The 25,489-nt window shown below is 31.8% G+C and overlaps 1 protein-coding gene and 1 non-coding gene across 3 annotated transcripts in view; one reads left to right on the top strand and one right to left on the bottom strand.

The window, feature by feature from the left end:
* The window catches only part of PTEN (phosphatase and tensin homolog), a 79,376-nt gene that overhangs the window by 40,394 nt on the left and 13,493 nt on the right, over positions 1-25,489 (bottom strand). For both annotated transcript variants that reach the window (XM_016128229.2, XM_036223846.1), the window contains exon 2: positions 15,250-15,334. In XM_016128229.2, the coding sequence (XP_015983715.1) occupies positions 15,250-15,334 (85 nt within the window). The remainder of the gene's footprint in view (positions 1-15,249; positions 15,335-25,489) is intronic.
* On the top strand, positions 4,949-5,067 carry LOC118604675. Its single transcript, XR_004951790.1, has one exon. It is a non-coding gene; the product is annotated as a 5S ribosomal RNA (ribosomal RNA).

The following is a 25,489-nucleotide window of genomic DNA, read 5'->3' as shown; positions in this document are numbered from 1 at the left end:
CTATATAAATTGGAGCACTCTACAAGCAAACTAATATACTACGCAATATTCAACTCTAAAAATGACATAAATCAAATATAAAACTCAATCTGGCTGCTCTATGCATTAATATCATGCCACTGAACTCACTCTAAGAGAAAGAGTAGTTACAAGATAAGCTTTATACTGACTCTGAAAAGGCCTCAGAAATTCAGTCATTACTTTGGTGAAGTTACTGTGGTAACTGATCCTCTACCTTTTTAGACCTCATCCTGTCAGTGCACTGAGTTGTGCTTTTCTTAAGGGACAAATTCAAACTCCTATCATATGACTGATTTATAAATATCTTAATAACTATTATTATGGCCATATATTTACTTGAAAATCCCAATTGCCACAAGAACTAAATTATTCATATCTTTATGACCTATTCAATATCTCACCACAAGCAGACCTCTGAGGAGTGAAATCAGAATGCTGCTGATTAAATTAAATGTGGAATCAAACAAGAGAAGTTAGTTAAATGAGGCGATTTTTACCAGACTATGACATTTTGATATTTCCATCTCCACAACAGGAATGGTCTTGCCAAAAATAACTGACGTTCAGTGGCTAAGGCTTTCTTTCTCTTGGCTGTGTTTTTTCCATGTTTCAATAGCTAATCAATCCTTCTTTCCAATGAAGGGCTTTATGTAGACAAACTAGATATATTCCACTGAATTAAATCTAAATCTTACTGTAAAGGGCCTAGAGTTGTTCTGTTTCTCAAAGGTGAATTGGTCTATCTTTGCTTGGTGTCAGTATATACTGATGCTACTACAGTTTATATTTTTAGAGCATTGTATCATTTTCAATTATTTGGGGGATTGATATTCATCTAACAAATGTTTATTGAGCACCTGCTATGTGGCAAGTACTACTGTAGATACAGCAGTAATAAAACTGAAAGCACTCACAAACACAATCATAACAACAAATGCTGGCAGCTTGAGAGAAACTCTAAGTAGCAAACCCCTTTTTTTAAGGTATCCAGTTCAGAAAACAGCCTGAGAACATTGGACAGCTCCTACTAATCCAAAAATAGGTGGAGGGAAAAAATTAGCATCTGAAAAGAAAGCAAAATAATTCCTTATCCGCTACATTTTTCTGTAGCTAATTCACTATTTGGTAACCATATTTATTTTCTCTGTTGTATTCATGTTAAATCAACATTAGCTCTTAGAATCCTAATATTATACTTATTGTTGCTACTGCTACTACTAAAAACATGAAATTGGATCATTTTTCTTTTTAATATTCACATCATCTCTGCCTTAACACCATCAACATGTACAAGCACCAAATATTCTAGTCCTTAACTATTTTCTCCTCGTCATCTTCAGGTTGTCAGAATTAATATTGATTATATAGTCAATAGAAGAAAAGTATCTGGTTGAAAACATACTTTTTTTTTGAAAATGTACTTTTAATTAACACTTGCTTGAACAGTACTGCTTTCTCCTACATTACCTCAAGTTAAAGAGAAAAGCAAAATTAAAGCTTAATACTAAATTCTGATCAAAGATAGTGATCCTCAGGACTACAGAAAATCTCTCTTTTAAACAGGTATAAAACTAGAAGGAAGAGAAATAAACAGTGGAGAAAGTGACCCACTGAAAAAAATGGAAGCTATTAAAAATAATATGTATAAGAAACTGCCAAACATTTCTCCAAAGAACTTGTATCATTTTCACTTTACCAATGTGGGTGAGAGTTCCAATTCATCTACGTCTTTCCCAACCCTTTAGCCCTTTAAGCTTTAGCCATCACAGGAACTATAAAACAGCATCTCACTGAGTTTTCATTTTCATTTCCCCGATGGCTGACTTTTAATCTTTTCATATGCTTATTGATCATTTATATCTTTTTTTGTAAAGCTTCTGTTCATATCTTTTGCATTTTCTTTAAGGGGGAGTGTCTTCATGAATTTGTAGGAGCATCTTTATACTTTGTTTAATTCAAGTCCTTCATCAGATATATGCATTGTGAATGTTTCTCCCAGGCTGTGGTTGCCTTTTCATTTCATTAATGTTGTCTTTCAAGGAAAGAAAATTTTAAATACTGATGATGTATTTTTTCCTATACAGCTAATTTTATATGTACTGTATATGAAATTTTGACTAAACCAAAGATCATAAAGATTTTCTGTGTTTTTACCTAGAAATTTTATAGTTTTACATTTTACTTTAACATTTCTATCCATAATTCATTTTAAGTTAATTTTTGTCTGTTATGAGAAGCATAAGTCAAGATTCATTTTATTTTCCACATTGACATTTAGTTGTTTCAGCATCATTTGCTAATAAGAGTATCCCTTCCTCAATAAATTATCTTGGTACCTTTGTCAAAAAGTGTATATGTGTTTTTCTGGAATCGCTATGCTGTTCCACTGATCTATTATCATATGAACTGGCAATTTTACTCATAGGTACTTAACTTACAGAAATGAAAATATATGTCCACAAAACTCTTGCACATGAATGTTCATAGCAACTCTGCTCATAACAGATGTCCATCAGAGGTAAATGAATAAATTATATCATCTATACAATGAAATACTTGGCAAAAAAAGATTACTGATACAAGTAATGACAGGGATGAATTTCAAACATATTATGCTAGGAGAAGCCAAACACAAAAGAGTAAATACTATATGACTGCATTTATATGAAATTCCAGTACAGGCAAAACTTATGTATAGCAAGAGAAAGTAGATTTAGAGATTGCCTGAAACCGGAGTTGGGGACTGATTACAAAGGAGCAAGAGGAAATTTTTTATGGTAATACAAATGTTCTAAATCTTGATTTGGGTGATGTTTACATGGGTATATATATGCCCATTATATTTGGCATATACATATATATGGCATATATGTTATAACTCACTGAACTGTACACTTAAAATGGGTACATTTTACTGCATATAAATTATACCTCAATAAAGTTTAAGAGCAACATGATTATAACAATTTGTTAAAAGCAACCCATCTCAAAGAATCTCAAATTTCCTCTGATTAATACTAGAAAAAGCAGCAGAAGAGCACATCATCTTTACAAATTAGAGCTTTTTAGAATGAAAAGCAAAATGGCACTGTCTAGAAGAGCACTTTCTAATAGAGCTTTCCACAATGATGAAAATGTTCTATATCTGTGCTTTCAAAAACAGTAGCCACTAGCCACATGTAGCTATTGAGCATATGAAATATGACTAGTACAAATAAGAATGAAAGAGTAAATTTATTTTTTTATCCCTATTTATCTCTTAGACCTCGGCTATTGGGTAGCCGAAGTCTAAGAGATAAATAGAGATAAAAAAATCCACTGGAACACAATATATAAGCCTCTTAGTAAGGTAATAGAAACAAGTATATTTTTGGAAAAAGAGAATAAAATTGAAACAGAGGAAAGATACAGTAATAACTGGGGACTTCACAACTGTAAAAATATCTACTGAAAAACTATTTTCAACTATATGCAGTTTTCTAATAAATTCTTGATAAGCCAGATTAATTTTCTTTTATCAGTAGATTAATAAAGAAGAGAACTATAACTCTGGATGTATTTCTAACTAAGAATGAAGAACAGGTTTGAGTGGAAATGCCAGGAAACAGGGAGAAAGTGTTCATATAATTTTAGAGTTCACGTCAGACAAGAGAGGAAATACTGGCACAGTCAGATATGATACAGATCAGCAAAACGGATTTCAAAAGCTTCATTTAAATAACAGGCTCTGAATTCATAACTCAAAAGTGAAAAAGGAAAAAGCTATAGACTTTAAAAAAATAAAATTTGTATAAACAATTACAAATAATCTACAAAACAGGAAAAACAAAAATTATCTAAGAAGACCAGTCAACAGAGCTACAGAAAATTTACCTACAAAGTTCAGATTAAAAAGATATAACACCACAGGAAAAAAGGAAATAATCCCAGATGAACACAAAAGAGTAGTACATATAAAGGAGCATAAAAAATGGTAAGGACAAAAGAAAAGGCTTGGTGTGGGGATAGGTTTAGACCAAAAGAACAATAAATAAGGTAGAATTCCACAAATTAGCTGTATAATGCTAGAGGCAGAAATAAAGCAGGAACTCCTAAATTCCCTTTTCATTTCCATCTCCCATGTCCAACACAATGCTGATCTGATTCAATAACTCAAAGAGTGTGAGTACATGACATTTCTCTAGATTAAAAGCACTTTCTAAATTGCTATTTAAGCAAGGCTGTTTCATATTTCTTAACAGCCAGCAACAGAAAAATCATTGATATTTCATGATAACACACATCAGTAAAGCAGATAGTAAGCAATCAATAATTCAGAACAGGTAATTCGCCAGACTCTTTTTACCACTTCATCTGAATCTTGCAGTCATAAAATTAAAATGGCAAGAGAGGCAGGGCATTATAAAACTGTCTGAATAAAGAGTATCACTAATTTCCTTTTTTTCCAAAGAGTTCATAAAAGTAATTAAAGAAAAATAAATGAAAGAAATAAGTAAGTTGAAGATAGGGTCAGTACACACCTACAAATCAAAGAAAAATATGTAAGGCTAATTAATAAACACCACAAACTTGCTTATCCCACAATTAATCAAAAATAAAATTATAACAAAACGCAAAAAGTTTAAGTTTGATAATATTGTTTGCCAAGGTTGTAAGAAGGTAACAATACTGTGTCTTATGTATTGATAGGAATATTAAATACCATTTTTTAGTGTAAAAGTTTAAACCATGGACCCACTGGTCCTAGCAACTCCACTGCTAAGAATTTACCTTAAGGATACACTTGCAAAAAACACCAGATACACAAATGAAAAAGTTTATTAGAGCACTTTTTTTTAATAGCCATAAACTGGAACAACCTAAATATGTATCAGTGGTAACTGTTTTTTTATGGTATCATCATAAAATGGACTAAAAACAGCCAGTTGTCTATGGCCATGCTACCCTGAACAAGCCTGATCCCATCTGATCTCGGAAGCTAAGCAGGGTCAGGCCTGGTTAGTACTTAGATGGGAGACCACCTAGGAAGACCAGGAGCTGTAGGCGTAAAAAATGAATAAAAAATAAAAAAATAAGGGATTGTAAGTTGACAAGGTATTTGCAATCTGTGAGGTCGACCAAGGGCTGCCTCGCCTTAAAAAAAAAAAAAAAAAGAGAGCCAATAAAAGAATTATATCTCCTTGCTGATACAGAAAAGTCCTGAGTATGTTAAGCAAAGAAAGAGCAAGTAGAACAATATGCAGTATGTTCATTACCATTTGTTTTTCTTAAAAATGGGGTAAAGATGAAAGCAATTTTTAAAAAAAATATATGAAACTTTTAACTGTAGATACCTATGGGAAGAAAACCTGAGGATAGAAAGTATAAAGTAGGAGAAAATTTTAAGAGATACTGTCATCTTGAGGTTGCTAAGCCCTCAAAACCATTCCAATTTTAACAGAATTTCAAGAGGTAAGAAGAAAAAACTCCCCTCCCGACCTTTCTCTCATCACGTGTGCAGGCCTAGACCAATTCGGTCCTGCTGCTCTGGACACTGAATCCTCTGTAGTGAGAACAAGGTGCAGAGGAGCCAGAGATTATTCAGAGACAACTCCAAAGGGGTTGAAAGTTTATGAGCTAGTCACAAATATCCAGTCATGGCAGCAATACCTGGGACAGCAAGTGTCCAGGAATCAATGTCAAAAGCAGAGACTATTCTTATGTAACTTCATGACCATGTCTTGCTTCCCTTAGCTTCTACAATATTCAAAGCCTGGTTCTCTAGCTATAAACTATGAGCTATCAAATATTTTTCAAAAAAATTCTTTTCTTATTAAGTTAGACTTACTTTTGGTCATGTGCAACCAAGAACTCTGATTTCTTTCTTTTACAGTATTTTTCCATAGGTTTTGCGGGGGAGGGGGGCGCAGGGGAATTCTTTTTTTATTTTTTACTGTGTTGGTTTTTTTCATGAGGGCTGGTGAAATCATACTTTTATTTGTGCTCCCTTTAATATTTGAACTTTACCATTTCTTATCTAGCACTCTGGGCAATAGTGAAACTAGCGAGAAAATAAACAATCTATTTAAAAGAAAATATCACAGCATTTTTAAAAGGGGGGGAGGGTAAATTCTCTCAAAGAACTTGAATATTACTTAGAGAAACATTCACTATGGCTACCCCTCCCACTTCCTCTTCTTTCCTCCCAAGGATTTCATGCCCACAACTGGCTCATTGCCTTCCTTATAAATTTGATACAATGGAAAGGCGGAAAAAAGCAAGAAAACAGCATTTCCAAAGGGAAATGAGAAAATTTAACTGTAGATACTTGGAAAGTAGAGACAAAAACTTAGACAAGAGCAGAAAGGTAATATCCACAAAACCTGAAAAATCTAAAATACAAATCTTTCTAATACAACTATACCTTACTTAAAATAATTTCAATATATTAAAATCTGAATTTATTAAAGACAATTGTGAGAATGAACAGTCTCCATTTTTTGTCTTTACTTTCTACTAAATAAGCTGCCAAAGTGCATTTTAAAATTATTTTTTGTCAAAATAATATATAAACATATGTATTTCAAAAGATATGAAAGTATGTAATAAAAAATTAGTGGAGGGAAGATGGCAGAGCAGGAAGCACCAGGAATCCACCTCCGGATCTAGACAAAAACTGTATGGGCATGACCTATCTGATTAACTATTTTAAAACCCTGGAGTCTTTAAAAGCTTGCAGCTTCCAAGGGAAGGCTTAGGCAGTAAGTCATAGTTAATTTCAGCTCATTTCAACTTTAAATGTGGTCGGCCACTCCCCACCTAGCTTCCCCCTCACCCTTCCAACCATCCCCCACATCTGCAGGAGCCAGGGCACCAGCTTGTGGGACTCTGTACCCTAAGTCTCAGGGATTTGTGTTCTGATTCTTAACTTCTGCTTCTGCTTACAGATGTGCAGGCTATAATCCCCACTGACTGAAAGAGCATCCAGAGGATTTTTAGATCCAGAGCCTGTTTTTTTTTTTTCCTTAAATTTTCCCCCCTTTTCCTCTTTTGAGAACCAGACACAAGAAACATGATTTCTATGTACAGGTATTTGTTTGAATGTAAGTTTTCAATTCCTTTGAGTAAATACCCAAAGGGGTGCAATTTCTTGAGTGTATGGAGCATATTTACTCTTCTAAGAAACCACCAACTATCTTCCAAAGTGGATGTATCATTTTACATGCTGTGGATTTTTTATATACTGCCATATTGTACTGGAGCAGAGTACAGGAATCATACTAAATGGCATTCTTAGAAAAGTCAAAACTATAGAGACAGTAAAAGCATCAGTGGTTGCCAGAGGCTGGGGAAAGCCAAGGATGAACAGGAGGAGCACAGACCACTTTTAGGCCAGTGAAACTACTCTGTATGATACTATTATGGTGGATACACATCATTATAAATTTGTCCAAAACACAAAATGTATAACATCAAGCGTGAACCCTAATATAAACTATGGACTCTAGACAATAATGATGTGTCAATGTAGGTTCATCAATTATAATAAACATACCACTCAAATGGAGTGCACTGATAATGAAAGAGGCTCTGCATGTGTGGATGTAGGGGGTATATGGGAAATCTCTGTACCTTCTGCTCAATATAGTTGTGAATGCAAAATGGCTCTATAAAAGTCTATTTTAAACACACACACACACACACACACACACACACACACACACACTCCCCACAATATGATAAGCAATGGTAAAAAACAAAGTTTTTCTGCTAAGGTCAACAATGAGACAGAAGTCCTATTTTCATCCCTTCTATTCAACATGGTACTAAACATTCAAGCCAGAGCAATTAGGCAAGAAGAAGGAAAAAAGACATCCAAATTGGAAAGAAGTAAAATTATCTCTAGATGACATGATCATATATGTAGAAAACCACACACACATATATGCACACACACATTAACATGCAAATCATTTGCATTCTATACACTAAACAATGAATGATCAAAAAAGGAAAATTAAGAAAACAATTATATTTAGAATAGCATCAAAAAGAGTAAAATATTATGAATTAACTTAACCAAGGAGGTAAAATACTTGCACACAGAAAACTACAAAACACTGTTGAAAGAAATTAAAGACCTAAAAAATAGAAAAACACTCTATATTCATGGATTAGAAGACTTGATATTGTTAAGATTTCAATACCACTCAATGTAATCTACAGATTAATGCAATTTCTATCAAAAACTCATCTTTCTTTTTTTCAGAAATACAAATTCCACTTTTAAATTCATGTGGACTCTCAAAAAACCAAAACAATCTTGAAATGGAAGAACAAATTTGTAGGACTCACAACTCCTGATTTCAAAATTTGCTATAAAGCTACAAAGTGTGGCTGATACTGACTGGCACACAGACATATACCAACAGAACAAAATAGAACACTCAGAAATAAATCCTTTTACATGTGGTCTAATGACTTTTGACAAATGTGCTAAGACCATTTAATGGGGAAAGAACAGTCTTTTTGACAAATGGTGCTGCTGGACCCTTTTCTTACACCACATATAAAAATTAATTCAAAATGAATCAAAGGCCTAAATGACAGACATGTAAGTTTCCAAACATAGAGGAAAAACTTCATGACATTGGATTTAGCAATGATTTCTTAGATGTAACAGTAAAAGCACAGGCAATAAAAATTAGATAAATAGGACTGCATCAAAATTTAAAACTTTTGTGCATCAAAGTATACTATCAAAGTTAAAAGGACACTCATAGAATGAGAGAATATACTTGCAAATCACATATCTGGTAAGAAATTAATATCTAGAATATATAAAGAATTCTTAAAACCCAACAACAAAAAGCCAAACTATCCAATCTGTAAACAAGAAAGGGACTTGAAACAGACACTTCTTCAAAGATATATGAAAGAGCAATAAGTACAGGAAAAAATAGTCAATATCACTTAGTATTAGGGAAATAAAAATTAAAATCGCAATGAAACACTTCACACTCATTAAGGCTATTAAAAAAAAGTCCAGAAAATAACAAGGGTTAATGAAGATGTGTTGAAACTGGAACACTCGTGTACTCCTTGGTGGGAATGTAAAATGATACAGTTACTATAAAAAACCATATGGTTGTTCTTCAAAAAATTAAAAAGAATTACCATTTGATCCAGCAATTTCACTTCTGCATGTATACCCAAACAAATTTAAAGGGGCTTAAACATATACTGTTACACCCATGCTTGTATCAGCATTATTTATAATAGCTGAAAGGTAAAAGCAACCAGAGTATTCATCAATGGATGAATAAACAGAACGTGGCATATACATGAAACCCAAGAAAATTCTGACACATACCACAGCATGAACGAAACTTTAAGATATTATACTAAGTGAAATAAGTCACGAAAAGACAAATACTGTATGATTCTACTTATATATAAGGTACTTAGCATAGTCAAAAACATAGTGACAGAAAACAGAACAGTGGTTACCAGGGGCTGGGATGAGGGAGAATGGAGTTACTGTTTAATGGGTATGTTTTAGTATGGAATAAAAAAGTTTTATAAATGGATAGTGGTGATGGATATACAACACTGTGAATGTACTTAATGCCACTAAAGTGTTGTATATCCATCACCACTATCCATTTATATCCAAGAATATCGGTACATCAGAGGAAAAAAACTGCTCATCTCCAGTTCTTTTCATTTTCAAACCAATATTCTTGGGTTCTCTCCTAAAAGCAACCATGCTCAACTACTTGGATTCTTTTTCCTGGTATTTAATTCAGCACCTCTATTTGTTATAATGCTGCTTCTTGTAGATTTATTAATTGCCTACATGTTTTCTGACATGGTAGAGGCATGTTACAAAACCACAAAACCAGTAGTATCTGCAGAAATATATTTCTCTTAATCCCCCTTAAATGGTAGTATCAAAATTTTGGGTTGAATCGATCAATAGAAGTTAGTAACTGCTTCCTATTTCTAATTCACTGATTTTCCTAAGAATCTACTGCATCTTTCCCCCAAATATTTCAATATCTCGACCTTTTTTTCCCCCCCCGAACCTCTCGTTTTCCCTGAACTGGTTGCTCTTCAGCTTGTGGCATAATTGTCATCCTGAGATTTTTCCTTGTCGCTTGAGTTGGATTTTCTCTTTACTGAAGCTCTTTTCTTTCATGGTTTATTCCCTTGTTTTGCTGGAGCAAATCTCCTAGTAATCTACTAAGAAATGTAGCGTGGGTTACATTTTTTTTTTTTTTAGTGTTTTAGTGTTTTCCTACTTTTGCACTTGATTGATAGTTTAGATAGATATAGAACTCTAGGCTGAATGCAGAACTTACGAAGTGCTGTTCTTCCATCTTTAATTCTATTGCTGAGAAATTAGATGCCATGTATATTTTTAATCCTTTCTAATTGATCCTGAAAGCTACTGAAACATTCTCATTATTTTTGCTGTTCTTAATGAAGTTTTATAATAATTTGTCTGTTACTGTCCTCTTTTCATTTACTGTGTTTGATAATATACAGGTCTTTTCAACATGAAGACTCAAATCCTAAAGAAATTTTCTGATATAATAATACCAGAAAAGCTCTTCCTTATTTACCACACTGTGTGGACCAACACCATATTAGACCAAAAAAAGAACAAAAGGCTAGATCAGCGTTTAGTTTCCAGTTTTTTTCCTCTGATGTACCGAATTACATAATTATTAGAGAAATGAGTTTTGGAATCTGGGCTCAATCCTCAACCTCAATATTTGCCAGTTGTGGCACTTGGAAACGTTAACTTCTTTTAAACTATCTATAAAATGGGATAAGTTTACTACAGAGATTTAACACGATGACATGTCAACTGCTTAAACAACAATAACATATGTATGTAAATAAATGTACGATAAATATTACCTATTGCTAAAATATCAAAAGTTGTATTGGTGTAGTAGATAATATAAACATTGTCAAATCCATCAAAATCTGCTATTTGTAAGAAAATGACAGTGGCAAGAGAGGTGGGAGGAAGCCAATGGGTACAGGTGATAATGTTTTAGAACTTTTATAGGTGGTGGTTGCAAAACACTGTGAAGGTGCTAACTGTCACTGAATTGTACACTTTAGAACAGTTAATTTTGCTATGTGATTTTTCGCCTCAATAAAGTAAAAAAAAAAAACAAAAAAGAAAACAGAAGTGATATGAGGAAAGTCAAAAGTTGCTGGAAAGGGAGAACGACACTGATACTTTCCTCTAAATTATTTTGAATAATCTCTAAACATTAAATTCTCTAACTAATCTCCTTCATTTCTCTTTAATAGAATAGGCCATAATGATAATGTTGAGATAACAAACGCTTCCTTTTTTTAACTGAAAATCAGCATACCATTAAGATTGATTAAAAGATCATATAATTAAGAGAAAAATATTTGAAAATTTCTTCAATAAGGAAATGTATAAAACGGAAAAGAAGATGGATTCTTTAAATCTGTGATATAGTTGCTTATATATGGGCAAAAAACTGTTAGTATACAAGACACTGGAAAATGTCTTTTTAAAAAAGTCATTATGTATCTGAAGAGTGAGCTCTAAGTATTTCCTTATAATAAATTTGGGAATCTTGCCACATCTAAAATCCTTCCAATAACAGAGGAGGAAGTAAATTATTTCCTACTAATTTAGACTACAGGAAAATATTGTTACATGCATTTTTTTGCATTTTCAACATTTCCCAAATTGTGTTCTATGAAACACTGTATAGAAAGATTTTATTTAATATACTACAAAAGAAAAGAAATAGACAAGGGGAAGGGAGAGAGGGAAAGAGGAAGAAAAAAAAAAGGTAAGGAAAGCAGCATATTAGAATTTCACTCGGGAGATTTACAGTGCCCTCCCTGGTCATACTAAAGGTTCTGCATTAAGAAGCAAATTCATCTCTATTACACCTACAAATTCCTGATTTATTAGGCACAAAATAATTCTCAAGCTGTGTCTAAACACAGGAAGCATCACTCTGTTAAAGATTGCTTAGATTTATATGAGATAACATATAAATTAGATAACTTCAATATTAGCCTGAGGAATAAGGCTAACACACATCTCAAAGAGTAATCAATTATCTCAATAAAATATTATTTCACATTACCGTCTAGTTAGGGCAAAAGTTTAGTGGCAAGACGGAAGGAGAGAAGGTGATAGATAATAAGAGGAAATGGAGAGAAACAATCTGGGAAGAGTTAGCTCTTCAAACATCCCTTTCATGAGTTGTCTCTGTCCTATCTGTCAATTCTCATTGCTTATTAAACAAAACATTTGCATTTAAGATTATAAAAAGTTTCGCTTGTTTCACTTTTTTCCTCCTCTCCCTTTTTGTTTATTTTTTAAACTTTATTTGTTTATTGATGCTAGCAGGTAACCTGGAAAGGCAAAGTTAAATATTTGTCACAAAACTACTCTGAGTACCTCAAGTGTGAAATTCACATTGCCATAAGAAATCATATCCCAAACAGTTAAATAATGATGAACAATTTAAACATGAAGGTATTTGTAATTTGAGTTTACTTTACTCAAGGCAATGATGTACAACAACAATAGAGTCTGAACTCTGCATAAAAATTTCCTGTTTGGGGGGAAAAAATATAGGAAAAAAATGGAATTAGGAAAAAGATAATATTCTTTAGACATCTCAATGCAGAGGATAAAGGAAAATCCAACTGAAAACAGTTTTGTCAACAAAAAGGTATAAGAAAGTAAAGACATTTTTCAGAGCCATTATCATCTTCAAACCAAAAAGAAACTACTATTGACTATTTTGCTATTATCTCCAATACAATGTAAAGCAATTAAGTAAATCAATCATTTTGGTACTGGAGGCAACCATTCCCTTGGCAAGGTTAATCCTAACAGGCCAATTACTTAGAAATTATTTATTTTTATTTTTGTTCATCAGAAAAACTATACTTTCCTTCTCAGTCACTGTTCATCATTTCTCTCATTAAAAAAAGGGGAATGGGGTGAGCAACTGAAGCGAACAAAGCCTTAGAGGCCATTTATCCCCCAAATTCAAAAAAAAAAGGCAAAACAAAAATCAAGTACAGAACAGCTTTTATATTCAGCTGATAATTCATTTTTTATATGCTATTACCATTACCATTACCAAAGTGTGAAAAAAATCAGTCAGCTACAGCAACCACTGGCTAAATAAATTTCCATACACATAAAACTTTTTTTAGGAATAACAGATTCGAAAAAGTTAAAATCTAGATAAAATAAACTAGATACATTAAAGCAGATAAAATAAACTTCACCTTGGTTACTGATTATAAACTAAAAGTGTGAATCTTAATTAAAAGGAATAAAAGCAGTAGTTATTAAGTCAGAAGATGACAGATCAAAATACTCCCCAGCATAGTATTTTCTTGGTGAAATTATTGCAACCTAATGTCTGATAATCAAATTTATAACTCCAGAAATTGGACTTTATCAATAACCTAAAAGATGATCATTCAGCTTCAGTGACTAACTCAGAAGAGAATAATTCACATTCAGAAGAGAACAATGAAAAAACTAACATGACAGTTTAATTTACCACAAAGATATCTTTACAGTTATCAGAAAATTTATCCTCTACTCAAAAGAGTACTCATTCATACTCTTTCCTAGTACGAGTACCAATATGATTTGGTTGAATTAGTAGTTGGTTAATAGAGAATTATAGTATTATGAAGTAGATGATCTTATGAGATAGCTTGTTTAGGACATAAAGAGGACTGATAAACACTCCTACACATAGCAGAGAATACACATCTGGTGACTGCACTGTTCATTTCCCAGATTCTCCATCTCTCGATTCAAACTTTACTTCCCCCATTCCTTTCTCTTCTATCACCCACTGCAGTTTCTGTTGATGTGTGTCACCAATGACTAAGCCATATCAAACTGTTACTCCCAAGGATCTTTGATGTTAAGTATCCTTCCACTGTGTCCTACCTATGAGAAGGCAAATTCATTTCCCTATTTCCAATTTCTTAAGTAGTACTTCTAACAGCCTTGTGTACCACCTATAACTATAATAGAAACCACAAAAAAAAAGTAGTTTTGGGCTCTTTTGTAGTTTTTGCAGAAACCAAAATTTAATACTGGACACAATATAAACACAACAAAAATCCAAATGGACACAACTAAGTGCTGCAAAAAAAATGTAAATATTCTTTGGTTTAAAGCAAATTTCTAAAAACTAACTACGTATAGCTAGCTCATATAAGAGTGTGTGTGTGTGTTTATGTGTAGGCTTACATACTTAGACAGCTATTATAAAAAGGATTCTACATCTCCGAATAATGCTTTACAAAGTGCTTTACAACTCATAATATGTAATTCTCAAAGCCACCAAACATTTAAATTTGAAGTCTCCAAGAAAGATACTTTACCATCTGAAAAAAGGTAGAGAATAATCCAAAATTTTACTTTTTAAAAGCCATCAAAGTTCCTACTGATGTTTAATTTATTCATCCATATATATTTTTGCTCAGAAATCAAAAAATACATTGACTAATCACAGCAGAGACAAAGTCTCTCAAAAAAAATCATATACTTTTAGGTCAAAATATATTAAAAATTATTTAAGTGAGCCTTTTCAATGTGCTTTCTTCTGAACTGAATGATAATTACACTAAGAAAATTATACAAAATTATAAAAAACAGTTGTTGGGTTTTGGTATGCCCAGCAATTTCTTTCTGGATCTCTTGTACCAAATACTCCTTTAGGTGCTTGGTGTGCTTATGCCCCATTATAAACTGCTCTACATGAAAGTAGATAGTATCTATACCTTAAGATAAATACAATTAAGTGAATAAATGCACTCAAGGGTTTTAAGCCTAATTCTCAACTTTGAAAAAAAAAAAAAGACAAAAAATAAAAAATAGAAATCCCAGTACAATGGATCCAGGCATTAACCTGCTGAGGGGCACTTTATATAGAATCCATGAAATCATATCACATATCCCTGCTTATGTAAAAGATCTGTTGTTATCAAATGAGTTAGCCTATTAAGGTCCATTAGGTACACTAAGCAAAAAAAAAAAAAAAAACTCTGGAGAACAACGTAATGAAAATGAAAATAAAGTTCACATCACAAAGCACATCTTTTTCTGTGGTTTTGAAATCTATTCTAAATAAAAATACAACAGTAATATAATACATCTATATTCAAAATAGAAAATTAAAGAGTTCTTACCTTACTACGTCATCAATATTGTTCCTGTATACACCTTCAAGTCTTTCTGCAGGAAACCCCATAGCAATAATGTTTGGATAAATATCTGAGTACTTAAGTTAAGGAAATATCTGAAATACAAAACAATACGAACTACATGTACACGTTTAAAACATTAACTAATTATAAAAGAAAAAGCTTTCCCCACTACAGCTAAGCCAATAAAAAAATTCAAATGTATTTATTTATAAACCACTACGTGTAATTAAAAGATACACGTAAATACATTAATTCTAAAAAAGATTCTCAAAATGATAATTTGGCAAAATAATTTTCAAATTCCTCTACTTAGTACATTAAAAATGCACCTAAGGTAAAGTTACCTTCTTCATTTATAGTGTACACACACACACACACACACACACACATACACACACACACACACAGAGAAAACGAAAACCTCAGACTTTATAAATACTAAAGTGCTCTGAGATAAAAACCAAAATTCAAAATAAGCTACACAACTTCTAATTTTTCATGGTTATAAAAGGTATCATGGTATAGAGAAAAGCAGATACAATTAAGAGTTAGGATGTCATATTTAAGAGCTGGCTATACCTCTAACCAGTTATATAATTTAGACAAGTCACTTAAACTTTTTAGATTTCAATTTCCTATACCAACCACATGATGATTAGGCTAAGACAACCACTAAGATCTCTTCTCAGTCTTAGTATTTATAACTGAACCAAGTTAAAAACCATTTCCAATCAAGGCAATCAATATTTAATATGCCCATTCTATTCACTTGTTACACACTATAGTGGGAACAAAAACAAACTTCTTCACTCAAGAATTTATATCTAACTATAAAAAAACCAACAACAATGCATTGTGTCCATCATACCAGCTTTAGAGCTCCATCAATCCTCTCTAATCTCATGATTTTCTGACTCGAATCTTTCGAAAGGAGTCAAGCTAATCTGCCTAAAGCCTCTCTTCAATACCATCGCTTAAGTTCACCGCCCATCAATTTGTGGGCTCATTCATCATCCAAATACAATTCAAACTTCACCAAATACAATACAAAATTCGCCAAATCCAGTGCTCTTTTCTAGATCTTATTTCTTTATTTTCTGCTTTATTCTGCTTTATTATTGAGCTGATTTCAGTATTATTTTCAATCCAAAAATAATTATCAAATTATTGAAAGATTTTGATATAATTTAAGAAAATGTTATATGTATACTCTATGTTCCATCCATAACATTACTATGTACTGACTGGACAGATTTACAGAATATTTTGAGAAAAAAATGTGCACAATAGAGTATAAGTTTACTACCATTTGGATGAAAGAAATAAATATTTTACAAAAGAAGTAACATTTTACTTTTGGATAAAAGAAATAATATTTACACATATTTGCTTGAATTTGAACTCCACCCCCAAAAACACACACACAGAGTGATCACTGAGAAACTAATAAAACTGGGTGCTTCATAGAGAAATGAAGGGGAAAGGGAGAAGCGCAGACTGAAAATAGGCAGAAACAAATAAACCTGATATCAAAATAATAAACAGGAGAAAGGAGTTATTTCAAGGGTTATCTACACAATGCAATTTTACTGTATTTCTTTGTAGGAAGTATTCTAAGAATAAAATGAACTACAAAGTAATGTTCAACTTCTTCTGATTGTTTTCGGTAATATCAAGATTGATAATCCTCAAACTTTTTTCTTCATATTGTAGGAAAAAATCAATGCTAATAATTTTAAGATTCGTGATTTAGTAGCGTAACAGAAAAGTTTTCATTATAAAATCAGAAAATCAAGCAAAAATATTAATCAAAAATATCACTATAAACCCAAGTTTAAAAAAATCTGTATTTTCTAGGTCTTTTCACTGAAATGGCTAAAAAGCACATCACCTTAGCAGCAGTAACACTCCTAGAACTCAGATTTCACCTCTAATATCCTGATACACTAAAAGGTACCAAACTCCTTGGTAAAACAGTTGATGCCTGGTCTGGGGCACAAAAGGTACAAGGTGAGTCTGGGATACCTTTCTGTACCAGAGAGCAAGAAAGATGTACAGAGATTAATGATCTATGTCAGACAGAAAAGCTACCATAAAGAACGTCCAATGACTGAAGTTGTGACAACATGACTATCAAAGAAAAAATATAAATGATGGTAAATTAAAATATCCTGAATAAAATTCCTGAGTCTATAATGATACTCAAAAGGAGAAAAAATTAGAACAACAAAAATCCTTTCCATTCATCACCTATTAAACTGGCTCCTGGGATAGTTCTTTACTTTGAAAATTGATAAAGGGGGAAGATTAGTATTTATCCTACTTTTTCAGTAGAAACTATTTCAGGGCAACCAATAGCCCCAATTTGTAAAGTATAGCTCTACTTTATAGAAAAACACTAGTTAATAAATGTAAAAAGATAGAATTAGAAAAATTATACTCTGTAAGCCCTAATAAAATTAATTTAAGCAAGGATCAAGAAATGGTACTAAACCAATAGGTGAGTGGATAAGGAATCAACTTTCTTATAGAACCAAAATACCACCACACAAAATATTTTCTATGTAAGCAGACAAATATAACACTGAGCACTGAGCAGAAAAGACTGCCCTTTCCCAATTCCAGTGGTCAATTTCAGCATCACCAAGTTAGAGATCATATAACTTTTGATGTGCTACAATAAGAAAGACACAGTATCATCTATGATAACCAAGTTATCTTCAACCTGAGAATCCATCAAATGCTTAGATATAAATTTTAATTTACAGAAAACATATGTGATATAACAAGCTAAATGACATGAGAATAAACTGATCAAATTCAAAAGGTCTATAGGACATGACCCAGTCTCTTTTCAAATATCTTCTTTAAAAACCAAATATCATTTCAAAAGCTGGGAGGGGAGAGATGCATAACTATTATTTATTTAGAAAGACTTAAGTGGTCTAACAGGCAAGTTCACAGGTACAATGCTGTGAACTGTTTCAGACAAACCAGACATAAAGGACATTTTTGAGCCAACTAATTAATGTGATCTGGGTATTAGACAAGATGAAAATTTACTGAAATAAATAAGTAGACATCAATGACTAAAAAAATTTTCAAGAGAATGCACAGTGTGATACCATTTTAGTAAAATATGTATATCCATATAGTCACATGTAGACAAAAAGATTACAAACTAAAAGTAGTAATTCTCTAGGTGATGAAAATATTTTTTAAAATCATTTTTGCTTGTTTTGTACTTTCTACAAGGCACCTGCATTGTTTTTATAATAGATTTTTAAAATTATGTTGGCTTTATAATGATCTCCAAGTCTATTTACTAAGTATCATGACAAAATATTGTCTTCTCCTGTATGAATGGAAATCATCTATGTAGTTTTAAAAAATGCTGAATTTCTATACCCCACAAATTATACAATAAGACTTAAATAGCATTTACTATGTGCCAGAAACAATTTTTGCCAAAGAATTCACCCCAAACCTCACAGGTTTCTACTATAAGGATGAAAAATATATATATTAGGATGATTATTTTTAACATCACAAATATTAGCTATCATTTATTATTCTCAAATAAGAAAGTAGACCCACCTAAAAATGTAGCTCTTAGTTAATTATCAAATGTTTTGTGATATTATGTCCATTCATGATGGAAAAACGCAGAAGAGAACGAAGGCTCAAATCAAGGTTATATACAGTAGTATAATTCCTGAAAGTGAATAATCTTTACTTTTAACTCTGTTTTGGAGCACATAATTAGAAAATGGGAAATAACAGTCAAAAAAAAAAAAACAAAAAAACAAAAAAACAAAACAAAAAACCAGGCATCAGTAAAGAACCCAAGCAATAGGGGCAACCCAATCTAGAATTCTTATTTAAAAAATTTTAGTCAAACATATCAATTCAAATCATCCAAGTTTTCCTGATCAATGCAACAGAGAACCATTTTTATTGGAAGAAATAACTATTACTACTCATAAACTTACCTAACCATTAATTGCAATGAGAATGTTAGTAAGATTTTAGCCTTACAGAAAAGCACAGAAGTATAAAGCCCTTTGAAATGCAGTCATTTTAATGAGGACTAAATTCAAATTTATTCTTGCACTATGAATATTAACAAAGTAAATAAATTTGGTTAACTTAAAGTATTTGTCTAGAACTACGTAAATGGGAATGTTATATACTCATTAAAGTAAATTCAATTTGCCTCCTCCCTCCTTCATTTACCTAATTATTCAAATACACATGGAACCATCTATGGTAGGAGCACTGAGAATTTAACTAAGTAAGCAAAGACCACTATACTCAAGGGGTTACTTATTCTATCAGGGAAGACAGACACAGACCTACAACTGTGTCAAAGACCCTATTATGGACATATTAAGATGTTTTAAGAGGTAGAGATAAAGCAATTAATTCTGTAGGGGCAGAGATAAACCTTCCAAAGTAGGTAATATGTTAGATAAGCCTTTAAAAAAGACAGACATCAGTAGACAAAAAAAAAAAAAAAAAAAAAAAAAAAAGGACAACAACAACAACAAAAAAAACAGTAGTTACAACGTTCCAGGCAGAGGATAGAGCAGAGATATGAATATACATAAGAGATTCTGAAAAAAAGTGAGCAGTCCGGTACAGCTCACAAATCTTTATGGAGAAGGCAGCAGGACTGAGAGATTAGGTCTAGTTTTGTAGATGTCATGGCAGGGAGATTCAATTTAATCATATAGATAAGGAGACAAAGGCCTGGATCAACATGGGAGTCTCTTGCTGAGCAACAATCCATTGCCCTGAAATCTCTTGCAGAATAACAAGCAATCCTTCCTTTAAATAGAATCTAGGAATTCAGTCTTAAGGTTTCATTTTCCTCATATTCTCGCTTTTATTCATACTGTTTAAGATTTTACCCAAGACTTTGGCATCCATCATAAGTTACAAAGAACACATGCCAGACAGTAGGCCAAATACATTATTTAATCCTAAAAATCCTATGAAGCAATATTACCATTTCATAGATGAAAAAATTGAGGGTCAAAAAGACTGGGTAATTTGCTCATGGTCCTGAAGCCAGTAAGTAGTAAGCTATGACTCAAATTCATTATATATATAACTCCAAAGCCCAAGCTTTTCATACCACACTGCCTCACAAAAGATTACATTTTTTTAAATTTCAAAGTCATTAAAAAAATATAAAATTTTTAAGAAAGTAGGTCTAAATGAACTAATTAAATATTGAAACGAAAATCTTCTAAAAGACAACACAAAATTCTGACATTTCCAAAACTGATGTCAGCAATCAATGGGTGCTGAATTTTGAGTCAATATTTCTTATGCCAAGTATTATACCAATAAACAAAATCCTTCTAATGTAACTGCTTTGCTTCCTCACATTTTAAAATTTTTGACATGTTTTTAGATAATCCAAACCAAGTAAGACAGAGAAATATGTATAAACATAATACAGAGTAGCCTTAACCTGTACTTACAGGATATACTTTTGAATAAGCGGAGTGTTTAACATGAAATTTTCATCTAATGACTTGTAAGTGTTCAGCATAATTATACTAACTAGGTTATGGAAGGAAGCTGAGTATTTTTGCTCTTCAGTGATCTACTTGCAGTCAATGTGGCACCATGGTTAAGAACATGTCCCTAGATAAACCTAAGCTGTATTGGACTTGAACCCCAATTTCACTTACTGTGTAACCTGGGGCAAGTTAGATACTCTCTCTGTGCTCTAGTTTCCTATCCAGAATACAGCTAATAAAAGCACTTATCATCTAGGATTGTTATAAGGATTAAACAAGTTGATATACAAATAATGCCTAGAACACAGTGATAGTTGTCTATCAACTGAACAATGGTACAGTCCTAGACCATAATACCCACTGTAACTATTTGGCTATTTTTCAACAACATCGACTTATTCAATAACCTAATCTTCCTAAAGGACATCAAAGTCTCAAATAAACTTTAACTCTTTGAAATCTTTACTCTATCAATTTGCCTTTTAAGTATTTAACTTAAGAACATGTATAAAATATTACTCCAAAAGGAAAAAAGAGCCTTCTTTCCCCATAAAATGAATGGTTATTAAAAAAAATGCATACATGGTATTTTTTGATCTTGCCTAGGATGGATAGCCACAATAGCTATAGATACAACAGTCTTTTTCCCCACCTCTGAGGAAATATGTTCAATGTGTTTTGTTTTGAGGTATAATTTACAAACAATAAAATATACAGATTTTAAGTAATTAGTTGATGAGTTTAGATAATTATATGTTATCATTCGGACAGTCTTGAGTCAAGTGCTACACAGTCCCTTCTAATACCATTAAAAAATGATAACTACGTTCTAAAATCTGTCCACGTAAGTCAATTTAACCCATAATATAACTAACTTATTATAAAATAATGTGGCTACTATATGAGCTAAATAAAATTTTATTGACTAAGTACCCATTCATAAAATAAAACACGAAAAATATTTCAAGTTACGTCTAATTAACAAAACAACTTTTAGAAAACCACTTCAGTTGAGATCTGAGTTTATCTTATCTCAAAATTTTATCTGAGCCTGAATTTAACCAGAATTTTCAAAAAGAAAATAACTAAAAATAGCTCCCCAACATTATTTTTCACAAATGTGTCCCTGATATGTAGACTGAATCTTACTTTAAGTAGGATTACTGAAAGTAAAACAAATACTACAAAGTTTTTATAGTATTCTATATATTTTATATTATATTCTTATCCCTAAAAAACTTATAAAACGCAGCGCTAGTATACAAACCAATAACTACTGTTTTTTCTTGCCATAATTATTTCAAGAAAAAATATTTCCATAGAACACATAAGCAACTTTTAAAATTCTAGCTACCTGAAAGTTACAAGAACAACATGAAGCTATAACATACATAGAACATAACTGGCCAAAAAGAAAGTGACATATTTAGAGAGGTAGTGATCAACAAAGCATCAAAAGCAAATCTGAGATTGCCTGGTTCATAAGAGGAACACTGAGCTAAACTAGCAGCAGGAGTGAAAAAAAGAGAGTCAGACTAACAAGAAAAGACAACAAGAATTGAAGCAAATTAACAAATACCAATATTTCGCTATTAATTTCATTTCTGGAGTTTTTCCCCAGTTTCTGTCAGTGATTTAAACCAACACTTAAAACTCAGGAGAGGAAAAGAAATTCAATTGTTGATTCATAAGCTGCCTCAGGTTCACATTTCTCTCAACAAATTAACAAGTTTAAATTTAACAAATACTTTCCAAGCATGTCCCAGTTACATCCATATTATCATCTCTTCTAATCGATTTATGCTTTCAATACTAGCCACTCTCATAGATGTCTACAACTTTCTCATTTAATAAAATATTTTATATTTCTTACTAGATTTTATTTTTCCCTATTAAGTGTGCTAAATATTTGGATCTGGTTTCTAAATTGAAGATTCGTATTGAAGAAAAAAGCAGAAATAGAAGTTACTTGAATTCTCTAGTTGATAAAGTGTTAATTGTTCATAAAGAACAATTTGTCGTAACATATAAGGCATATAATCATCCTGTACATACCAAACTGATGCAGCCTAAAATCTTATTTTCTAAAGTGAAAGGGTGTATAGGTTCAAAAGCTTGACATACAGAAATTTTAAGAGGAAGAATGCTCCCCAAAATGAAGATTTTAAGAATAAAGAAAGAAAGGCCAGATACAACACAGGACACAGGAACATTTAAATATTTACTAGGACCTAAGCCCAGTACTAAGTACTTAATGCATATTGTCTTTAACATAGACTAGAATTTCATTCTCAGTTTCGTAACTTAAAAGCGTATAAAGTTAGGTAAGTTATTCACTATTTCTGGGCCTCAAATATTTTTGTTTTCTTTTTCTGTAAAATAAAAATAACACTTGCTGTAACTCTGTTACTGGCTGCTTCAGGAATCAAATGAGGTATCTGGAAATATCTTTACATCTATAAAACTGAAATGGCTCTATAACTGTAAAAATAAGGGGTTGTTCTTATTTGAGGCTGCATGAGTTAGAACTGTCCTATTGTTTAATTTTAGTTTAAATGTCTCATTATAAGGCAACTCAATATGGTGTTTTTATAAAGAAAAAAATCCCAATAAATTAACTTAAATTCATTTTAGCATAAATTTTAGTTTCCTTTGAACACTTTTTAATTATCTGCTAGTAGTGCCGAACCAGGAAGAAAAAATGACTGCAAAATAATTTATGAACTCTATTTAAGTTTTCTACTCCATAGATTTCAAACGAGCCTCATAACTTTAATCATTTTATATTTTACCAACCCATCTTGACTGAACAGTTTACACATATTTTTTCTTTGAAACAGAAGTTTAGATCTCACTTCTAAATGAAAACTTCTCATTCTTCAAAGGTAATCTCAAGAATTTCTAGTAATTCTCCTACTTGGTAGGAATAAATTACAAATTGGTTCATTTGGCAAGAAATCTACAACCCTTAACAAAGGGCCATGAAATTGTTGTACCTTTTATTCTGGCAATCCTACTCTAACAATGTACTCTAAGAAAACAAACAGAATGTAAACTATATAAAGATATTCACAAGAGTGTTTATAAAAGAAAAAATGAAAATAACCCTAACACATTACCCTAAGCAAAGAATGGTAGATAGCTTGATGAAATATTACCCACATAGCTTTAAAAATGACAAGTACTCACTGACAGATAAAAGTTTGTGAAAAAGAACACAGAACAGTATAAAAACACTGATTACAAGTATGTAATTATGAGCACATGTATGTACATTAATGAACAGGAAGATACTCTCCAGCAACAAACATCTGAAACAGAACATTTTTCCTGTTGAATTGTTTAAATTTAAGAATCGTTTTAAAAGCATTTCAAGTGAGATATAGTCAGATTATACTCAGTTTAAAAAAATATTTTTTCAAGAATCGAGGCAATCTGAAATTTAATTATTTAAATTTAAGCAAATTACAACTACAGAAAAATATCAAGTCTCTGATAATGCTATCAATACTCTTAAATCCGAAGTACAATTCTTTAGCGTATTAGCTGAGGCATTAGTAATCCCCTCAACTAATTTAATCAATTTTTCTTGAGAGTAGTTAATTCTAAATTAATGTATCTATAACTATTCAAGCCTACATCTGTAAACCTCTAAAAATTTAGGTTGCCCAACTAACTGGTTTTAACGAGTGTACCAAACAATTACCTTCTTCCTAGGTCTCTGGATGAATACGATAAGACTGATTTCCTGTTTCAGAACTCTGCTGCTGTTAAAATACACACACCCCTCTCTACCGTTTTGCTCCCACTAAAAAACAATCATACAAAATATGGCTATAACTTATATAACAACTTTCAAAAAGATTATCATTTCAAAACATGCATTAGATATACTTGTCATTATATACTTGCACTAAGCCAAATGCTAACTCTAATTTTCTAGAGCAAAATCATAATAAAGCGTATGAAAAATCGTAAGTTAAAATTATAATATTGATCCAGCATTAGTATAAAGTGCATAAGAGGGTTATCTTTATGCTTTAATCTTTTATTCTGTTAGATTTATAAGTTACTTCTGTACTATCATTCTATTATAAAAGCCATGTTTTTATCATTTATTTTACTAGAAGCGACTATCTAAAACATTAGGTTTTAACTAATCTGATAACTATGCAAAATCTAATAGCTATGCAAAATGCCTTTGAAAAGAGGCATTAACTTTTACATAAAAAAGAGATTCAAACAGTTAAGGTACAGAAGATGCCACGGGATGTGTCAGAAATTTGAGAACAAAGCCTTGTAATACTTAGTGCCAATTCACTCAGAATTATTAGCAAACTGCGTTCTGAGGGGAAAAAAAAAGATTCCAAGATTTCCAACTGCATCGATCTTTTAGATGCAATCATGAGTTAATTTCCTAATATTTAAAAACTACAACACACAAAGGTATTAAGAAAACAATTTTCTAATAAACATGGGTCTCTGGCAGTGGGTTTTCTTTTTCTTATTACGCCAAGACTACAAAATTTTAACATTTACTTCTAACAATCAAATTTACTTTTCAAAGAAAGTGCTGTTAATTTGAACCATTTTAAAGGAGAAAACCTCCAAATAAGCATGTTGCTAGATTGCTTCATTTTATATTTGGCTTTAATATAATAAAATCAAGTATCTCTATTCTATGTCTT

The sequence above is a fragment of the Rousettus aegyptiacus genome, unplaced genomic scaffold, assembly GCF_014176215.1.
Source record: "Rousettus aegyptiacus isolate mRouAeg1 unplaced genomic scaffold, mRouAeg1.p scaffold_m13_p_6, whole genome shotgun sequence".
In the NCBI taxonomy this organism is placed as follows: Eukaryota; Metazoa; Chordata; class Mammalia; order Chiroptera; family Pteropodidae; genus Rousettus; species Rousettus aegyptiacus.
The sequence above is the reverse complement of the archived record's forward strand: the minus strand, read 5'-3'. Positions and strand labels throughout refer to the sequence as shown.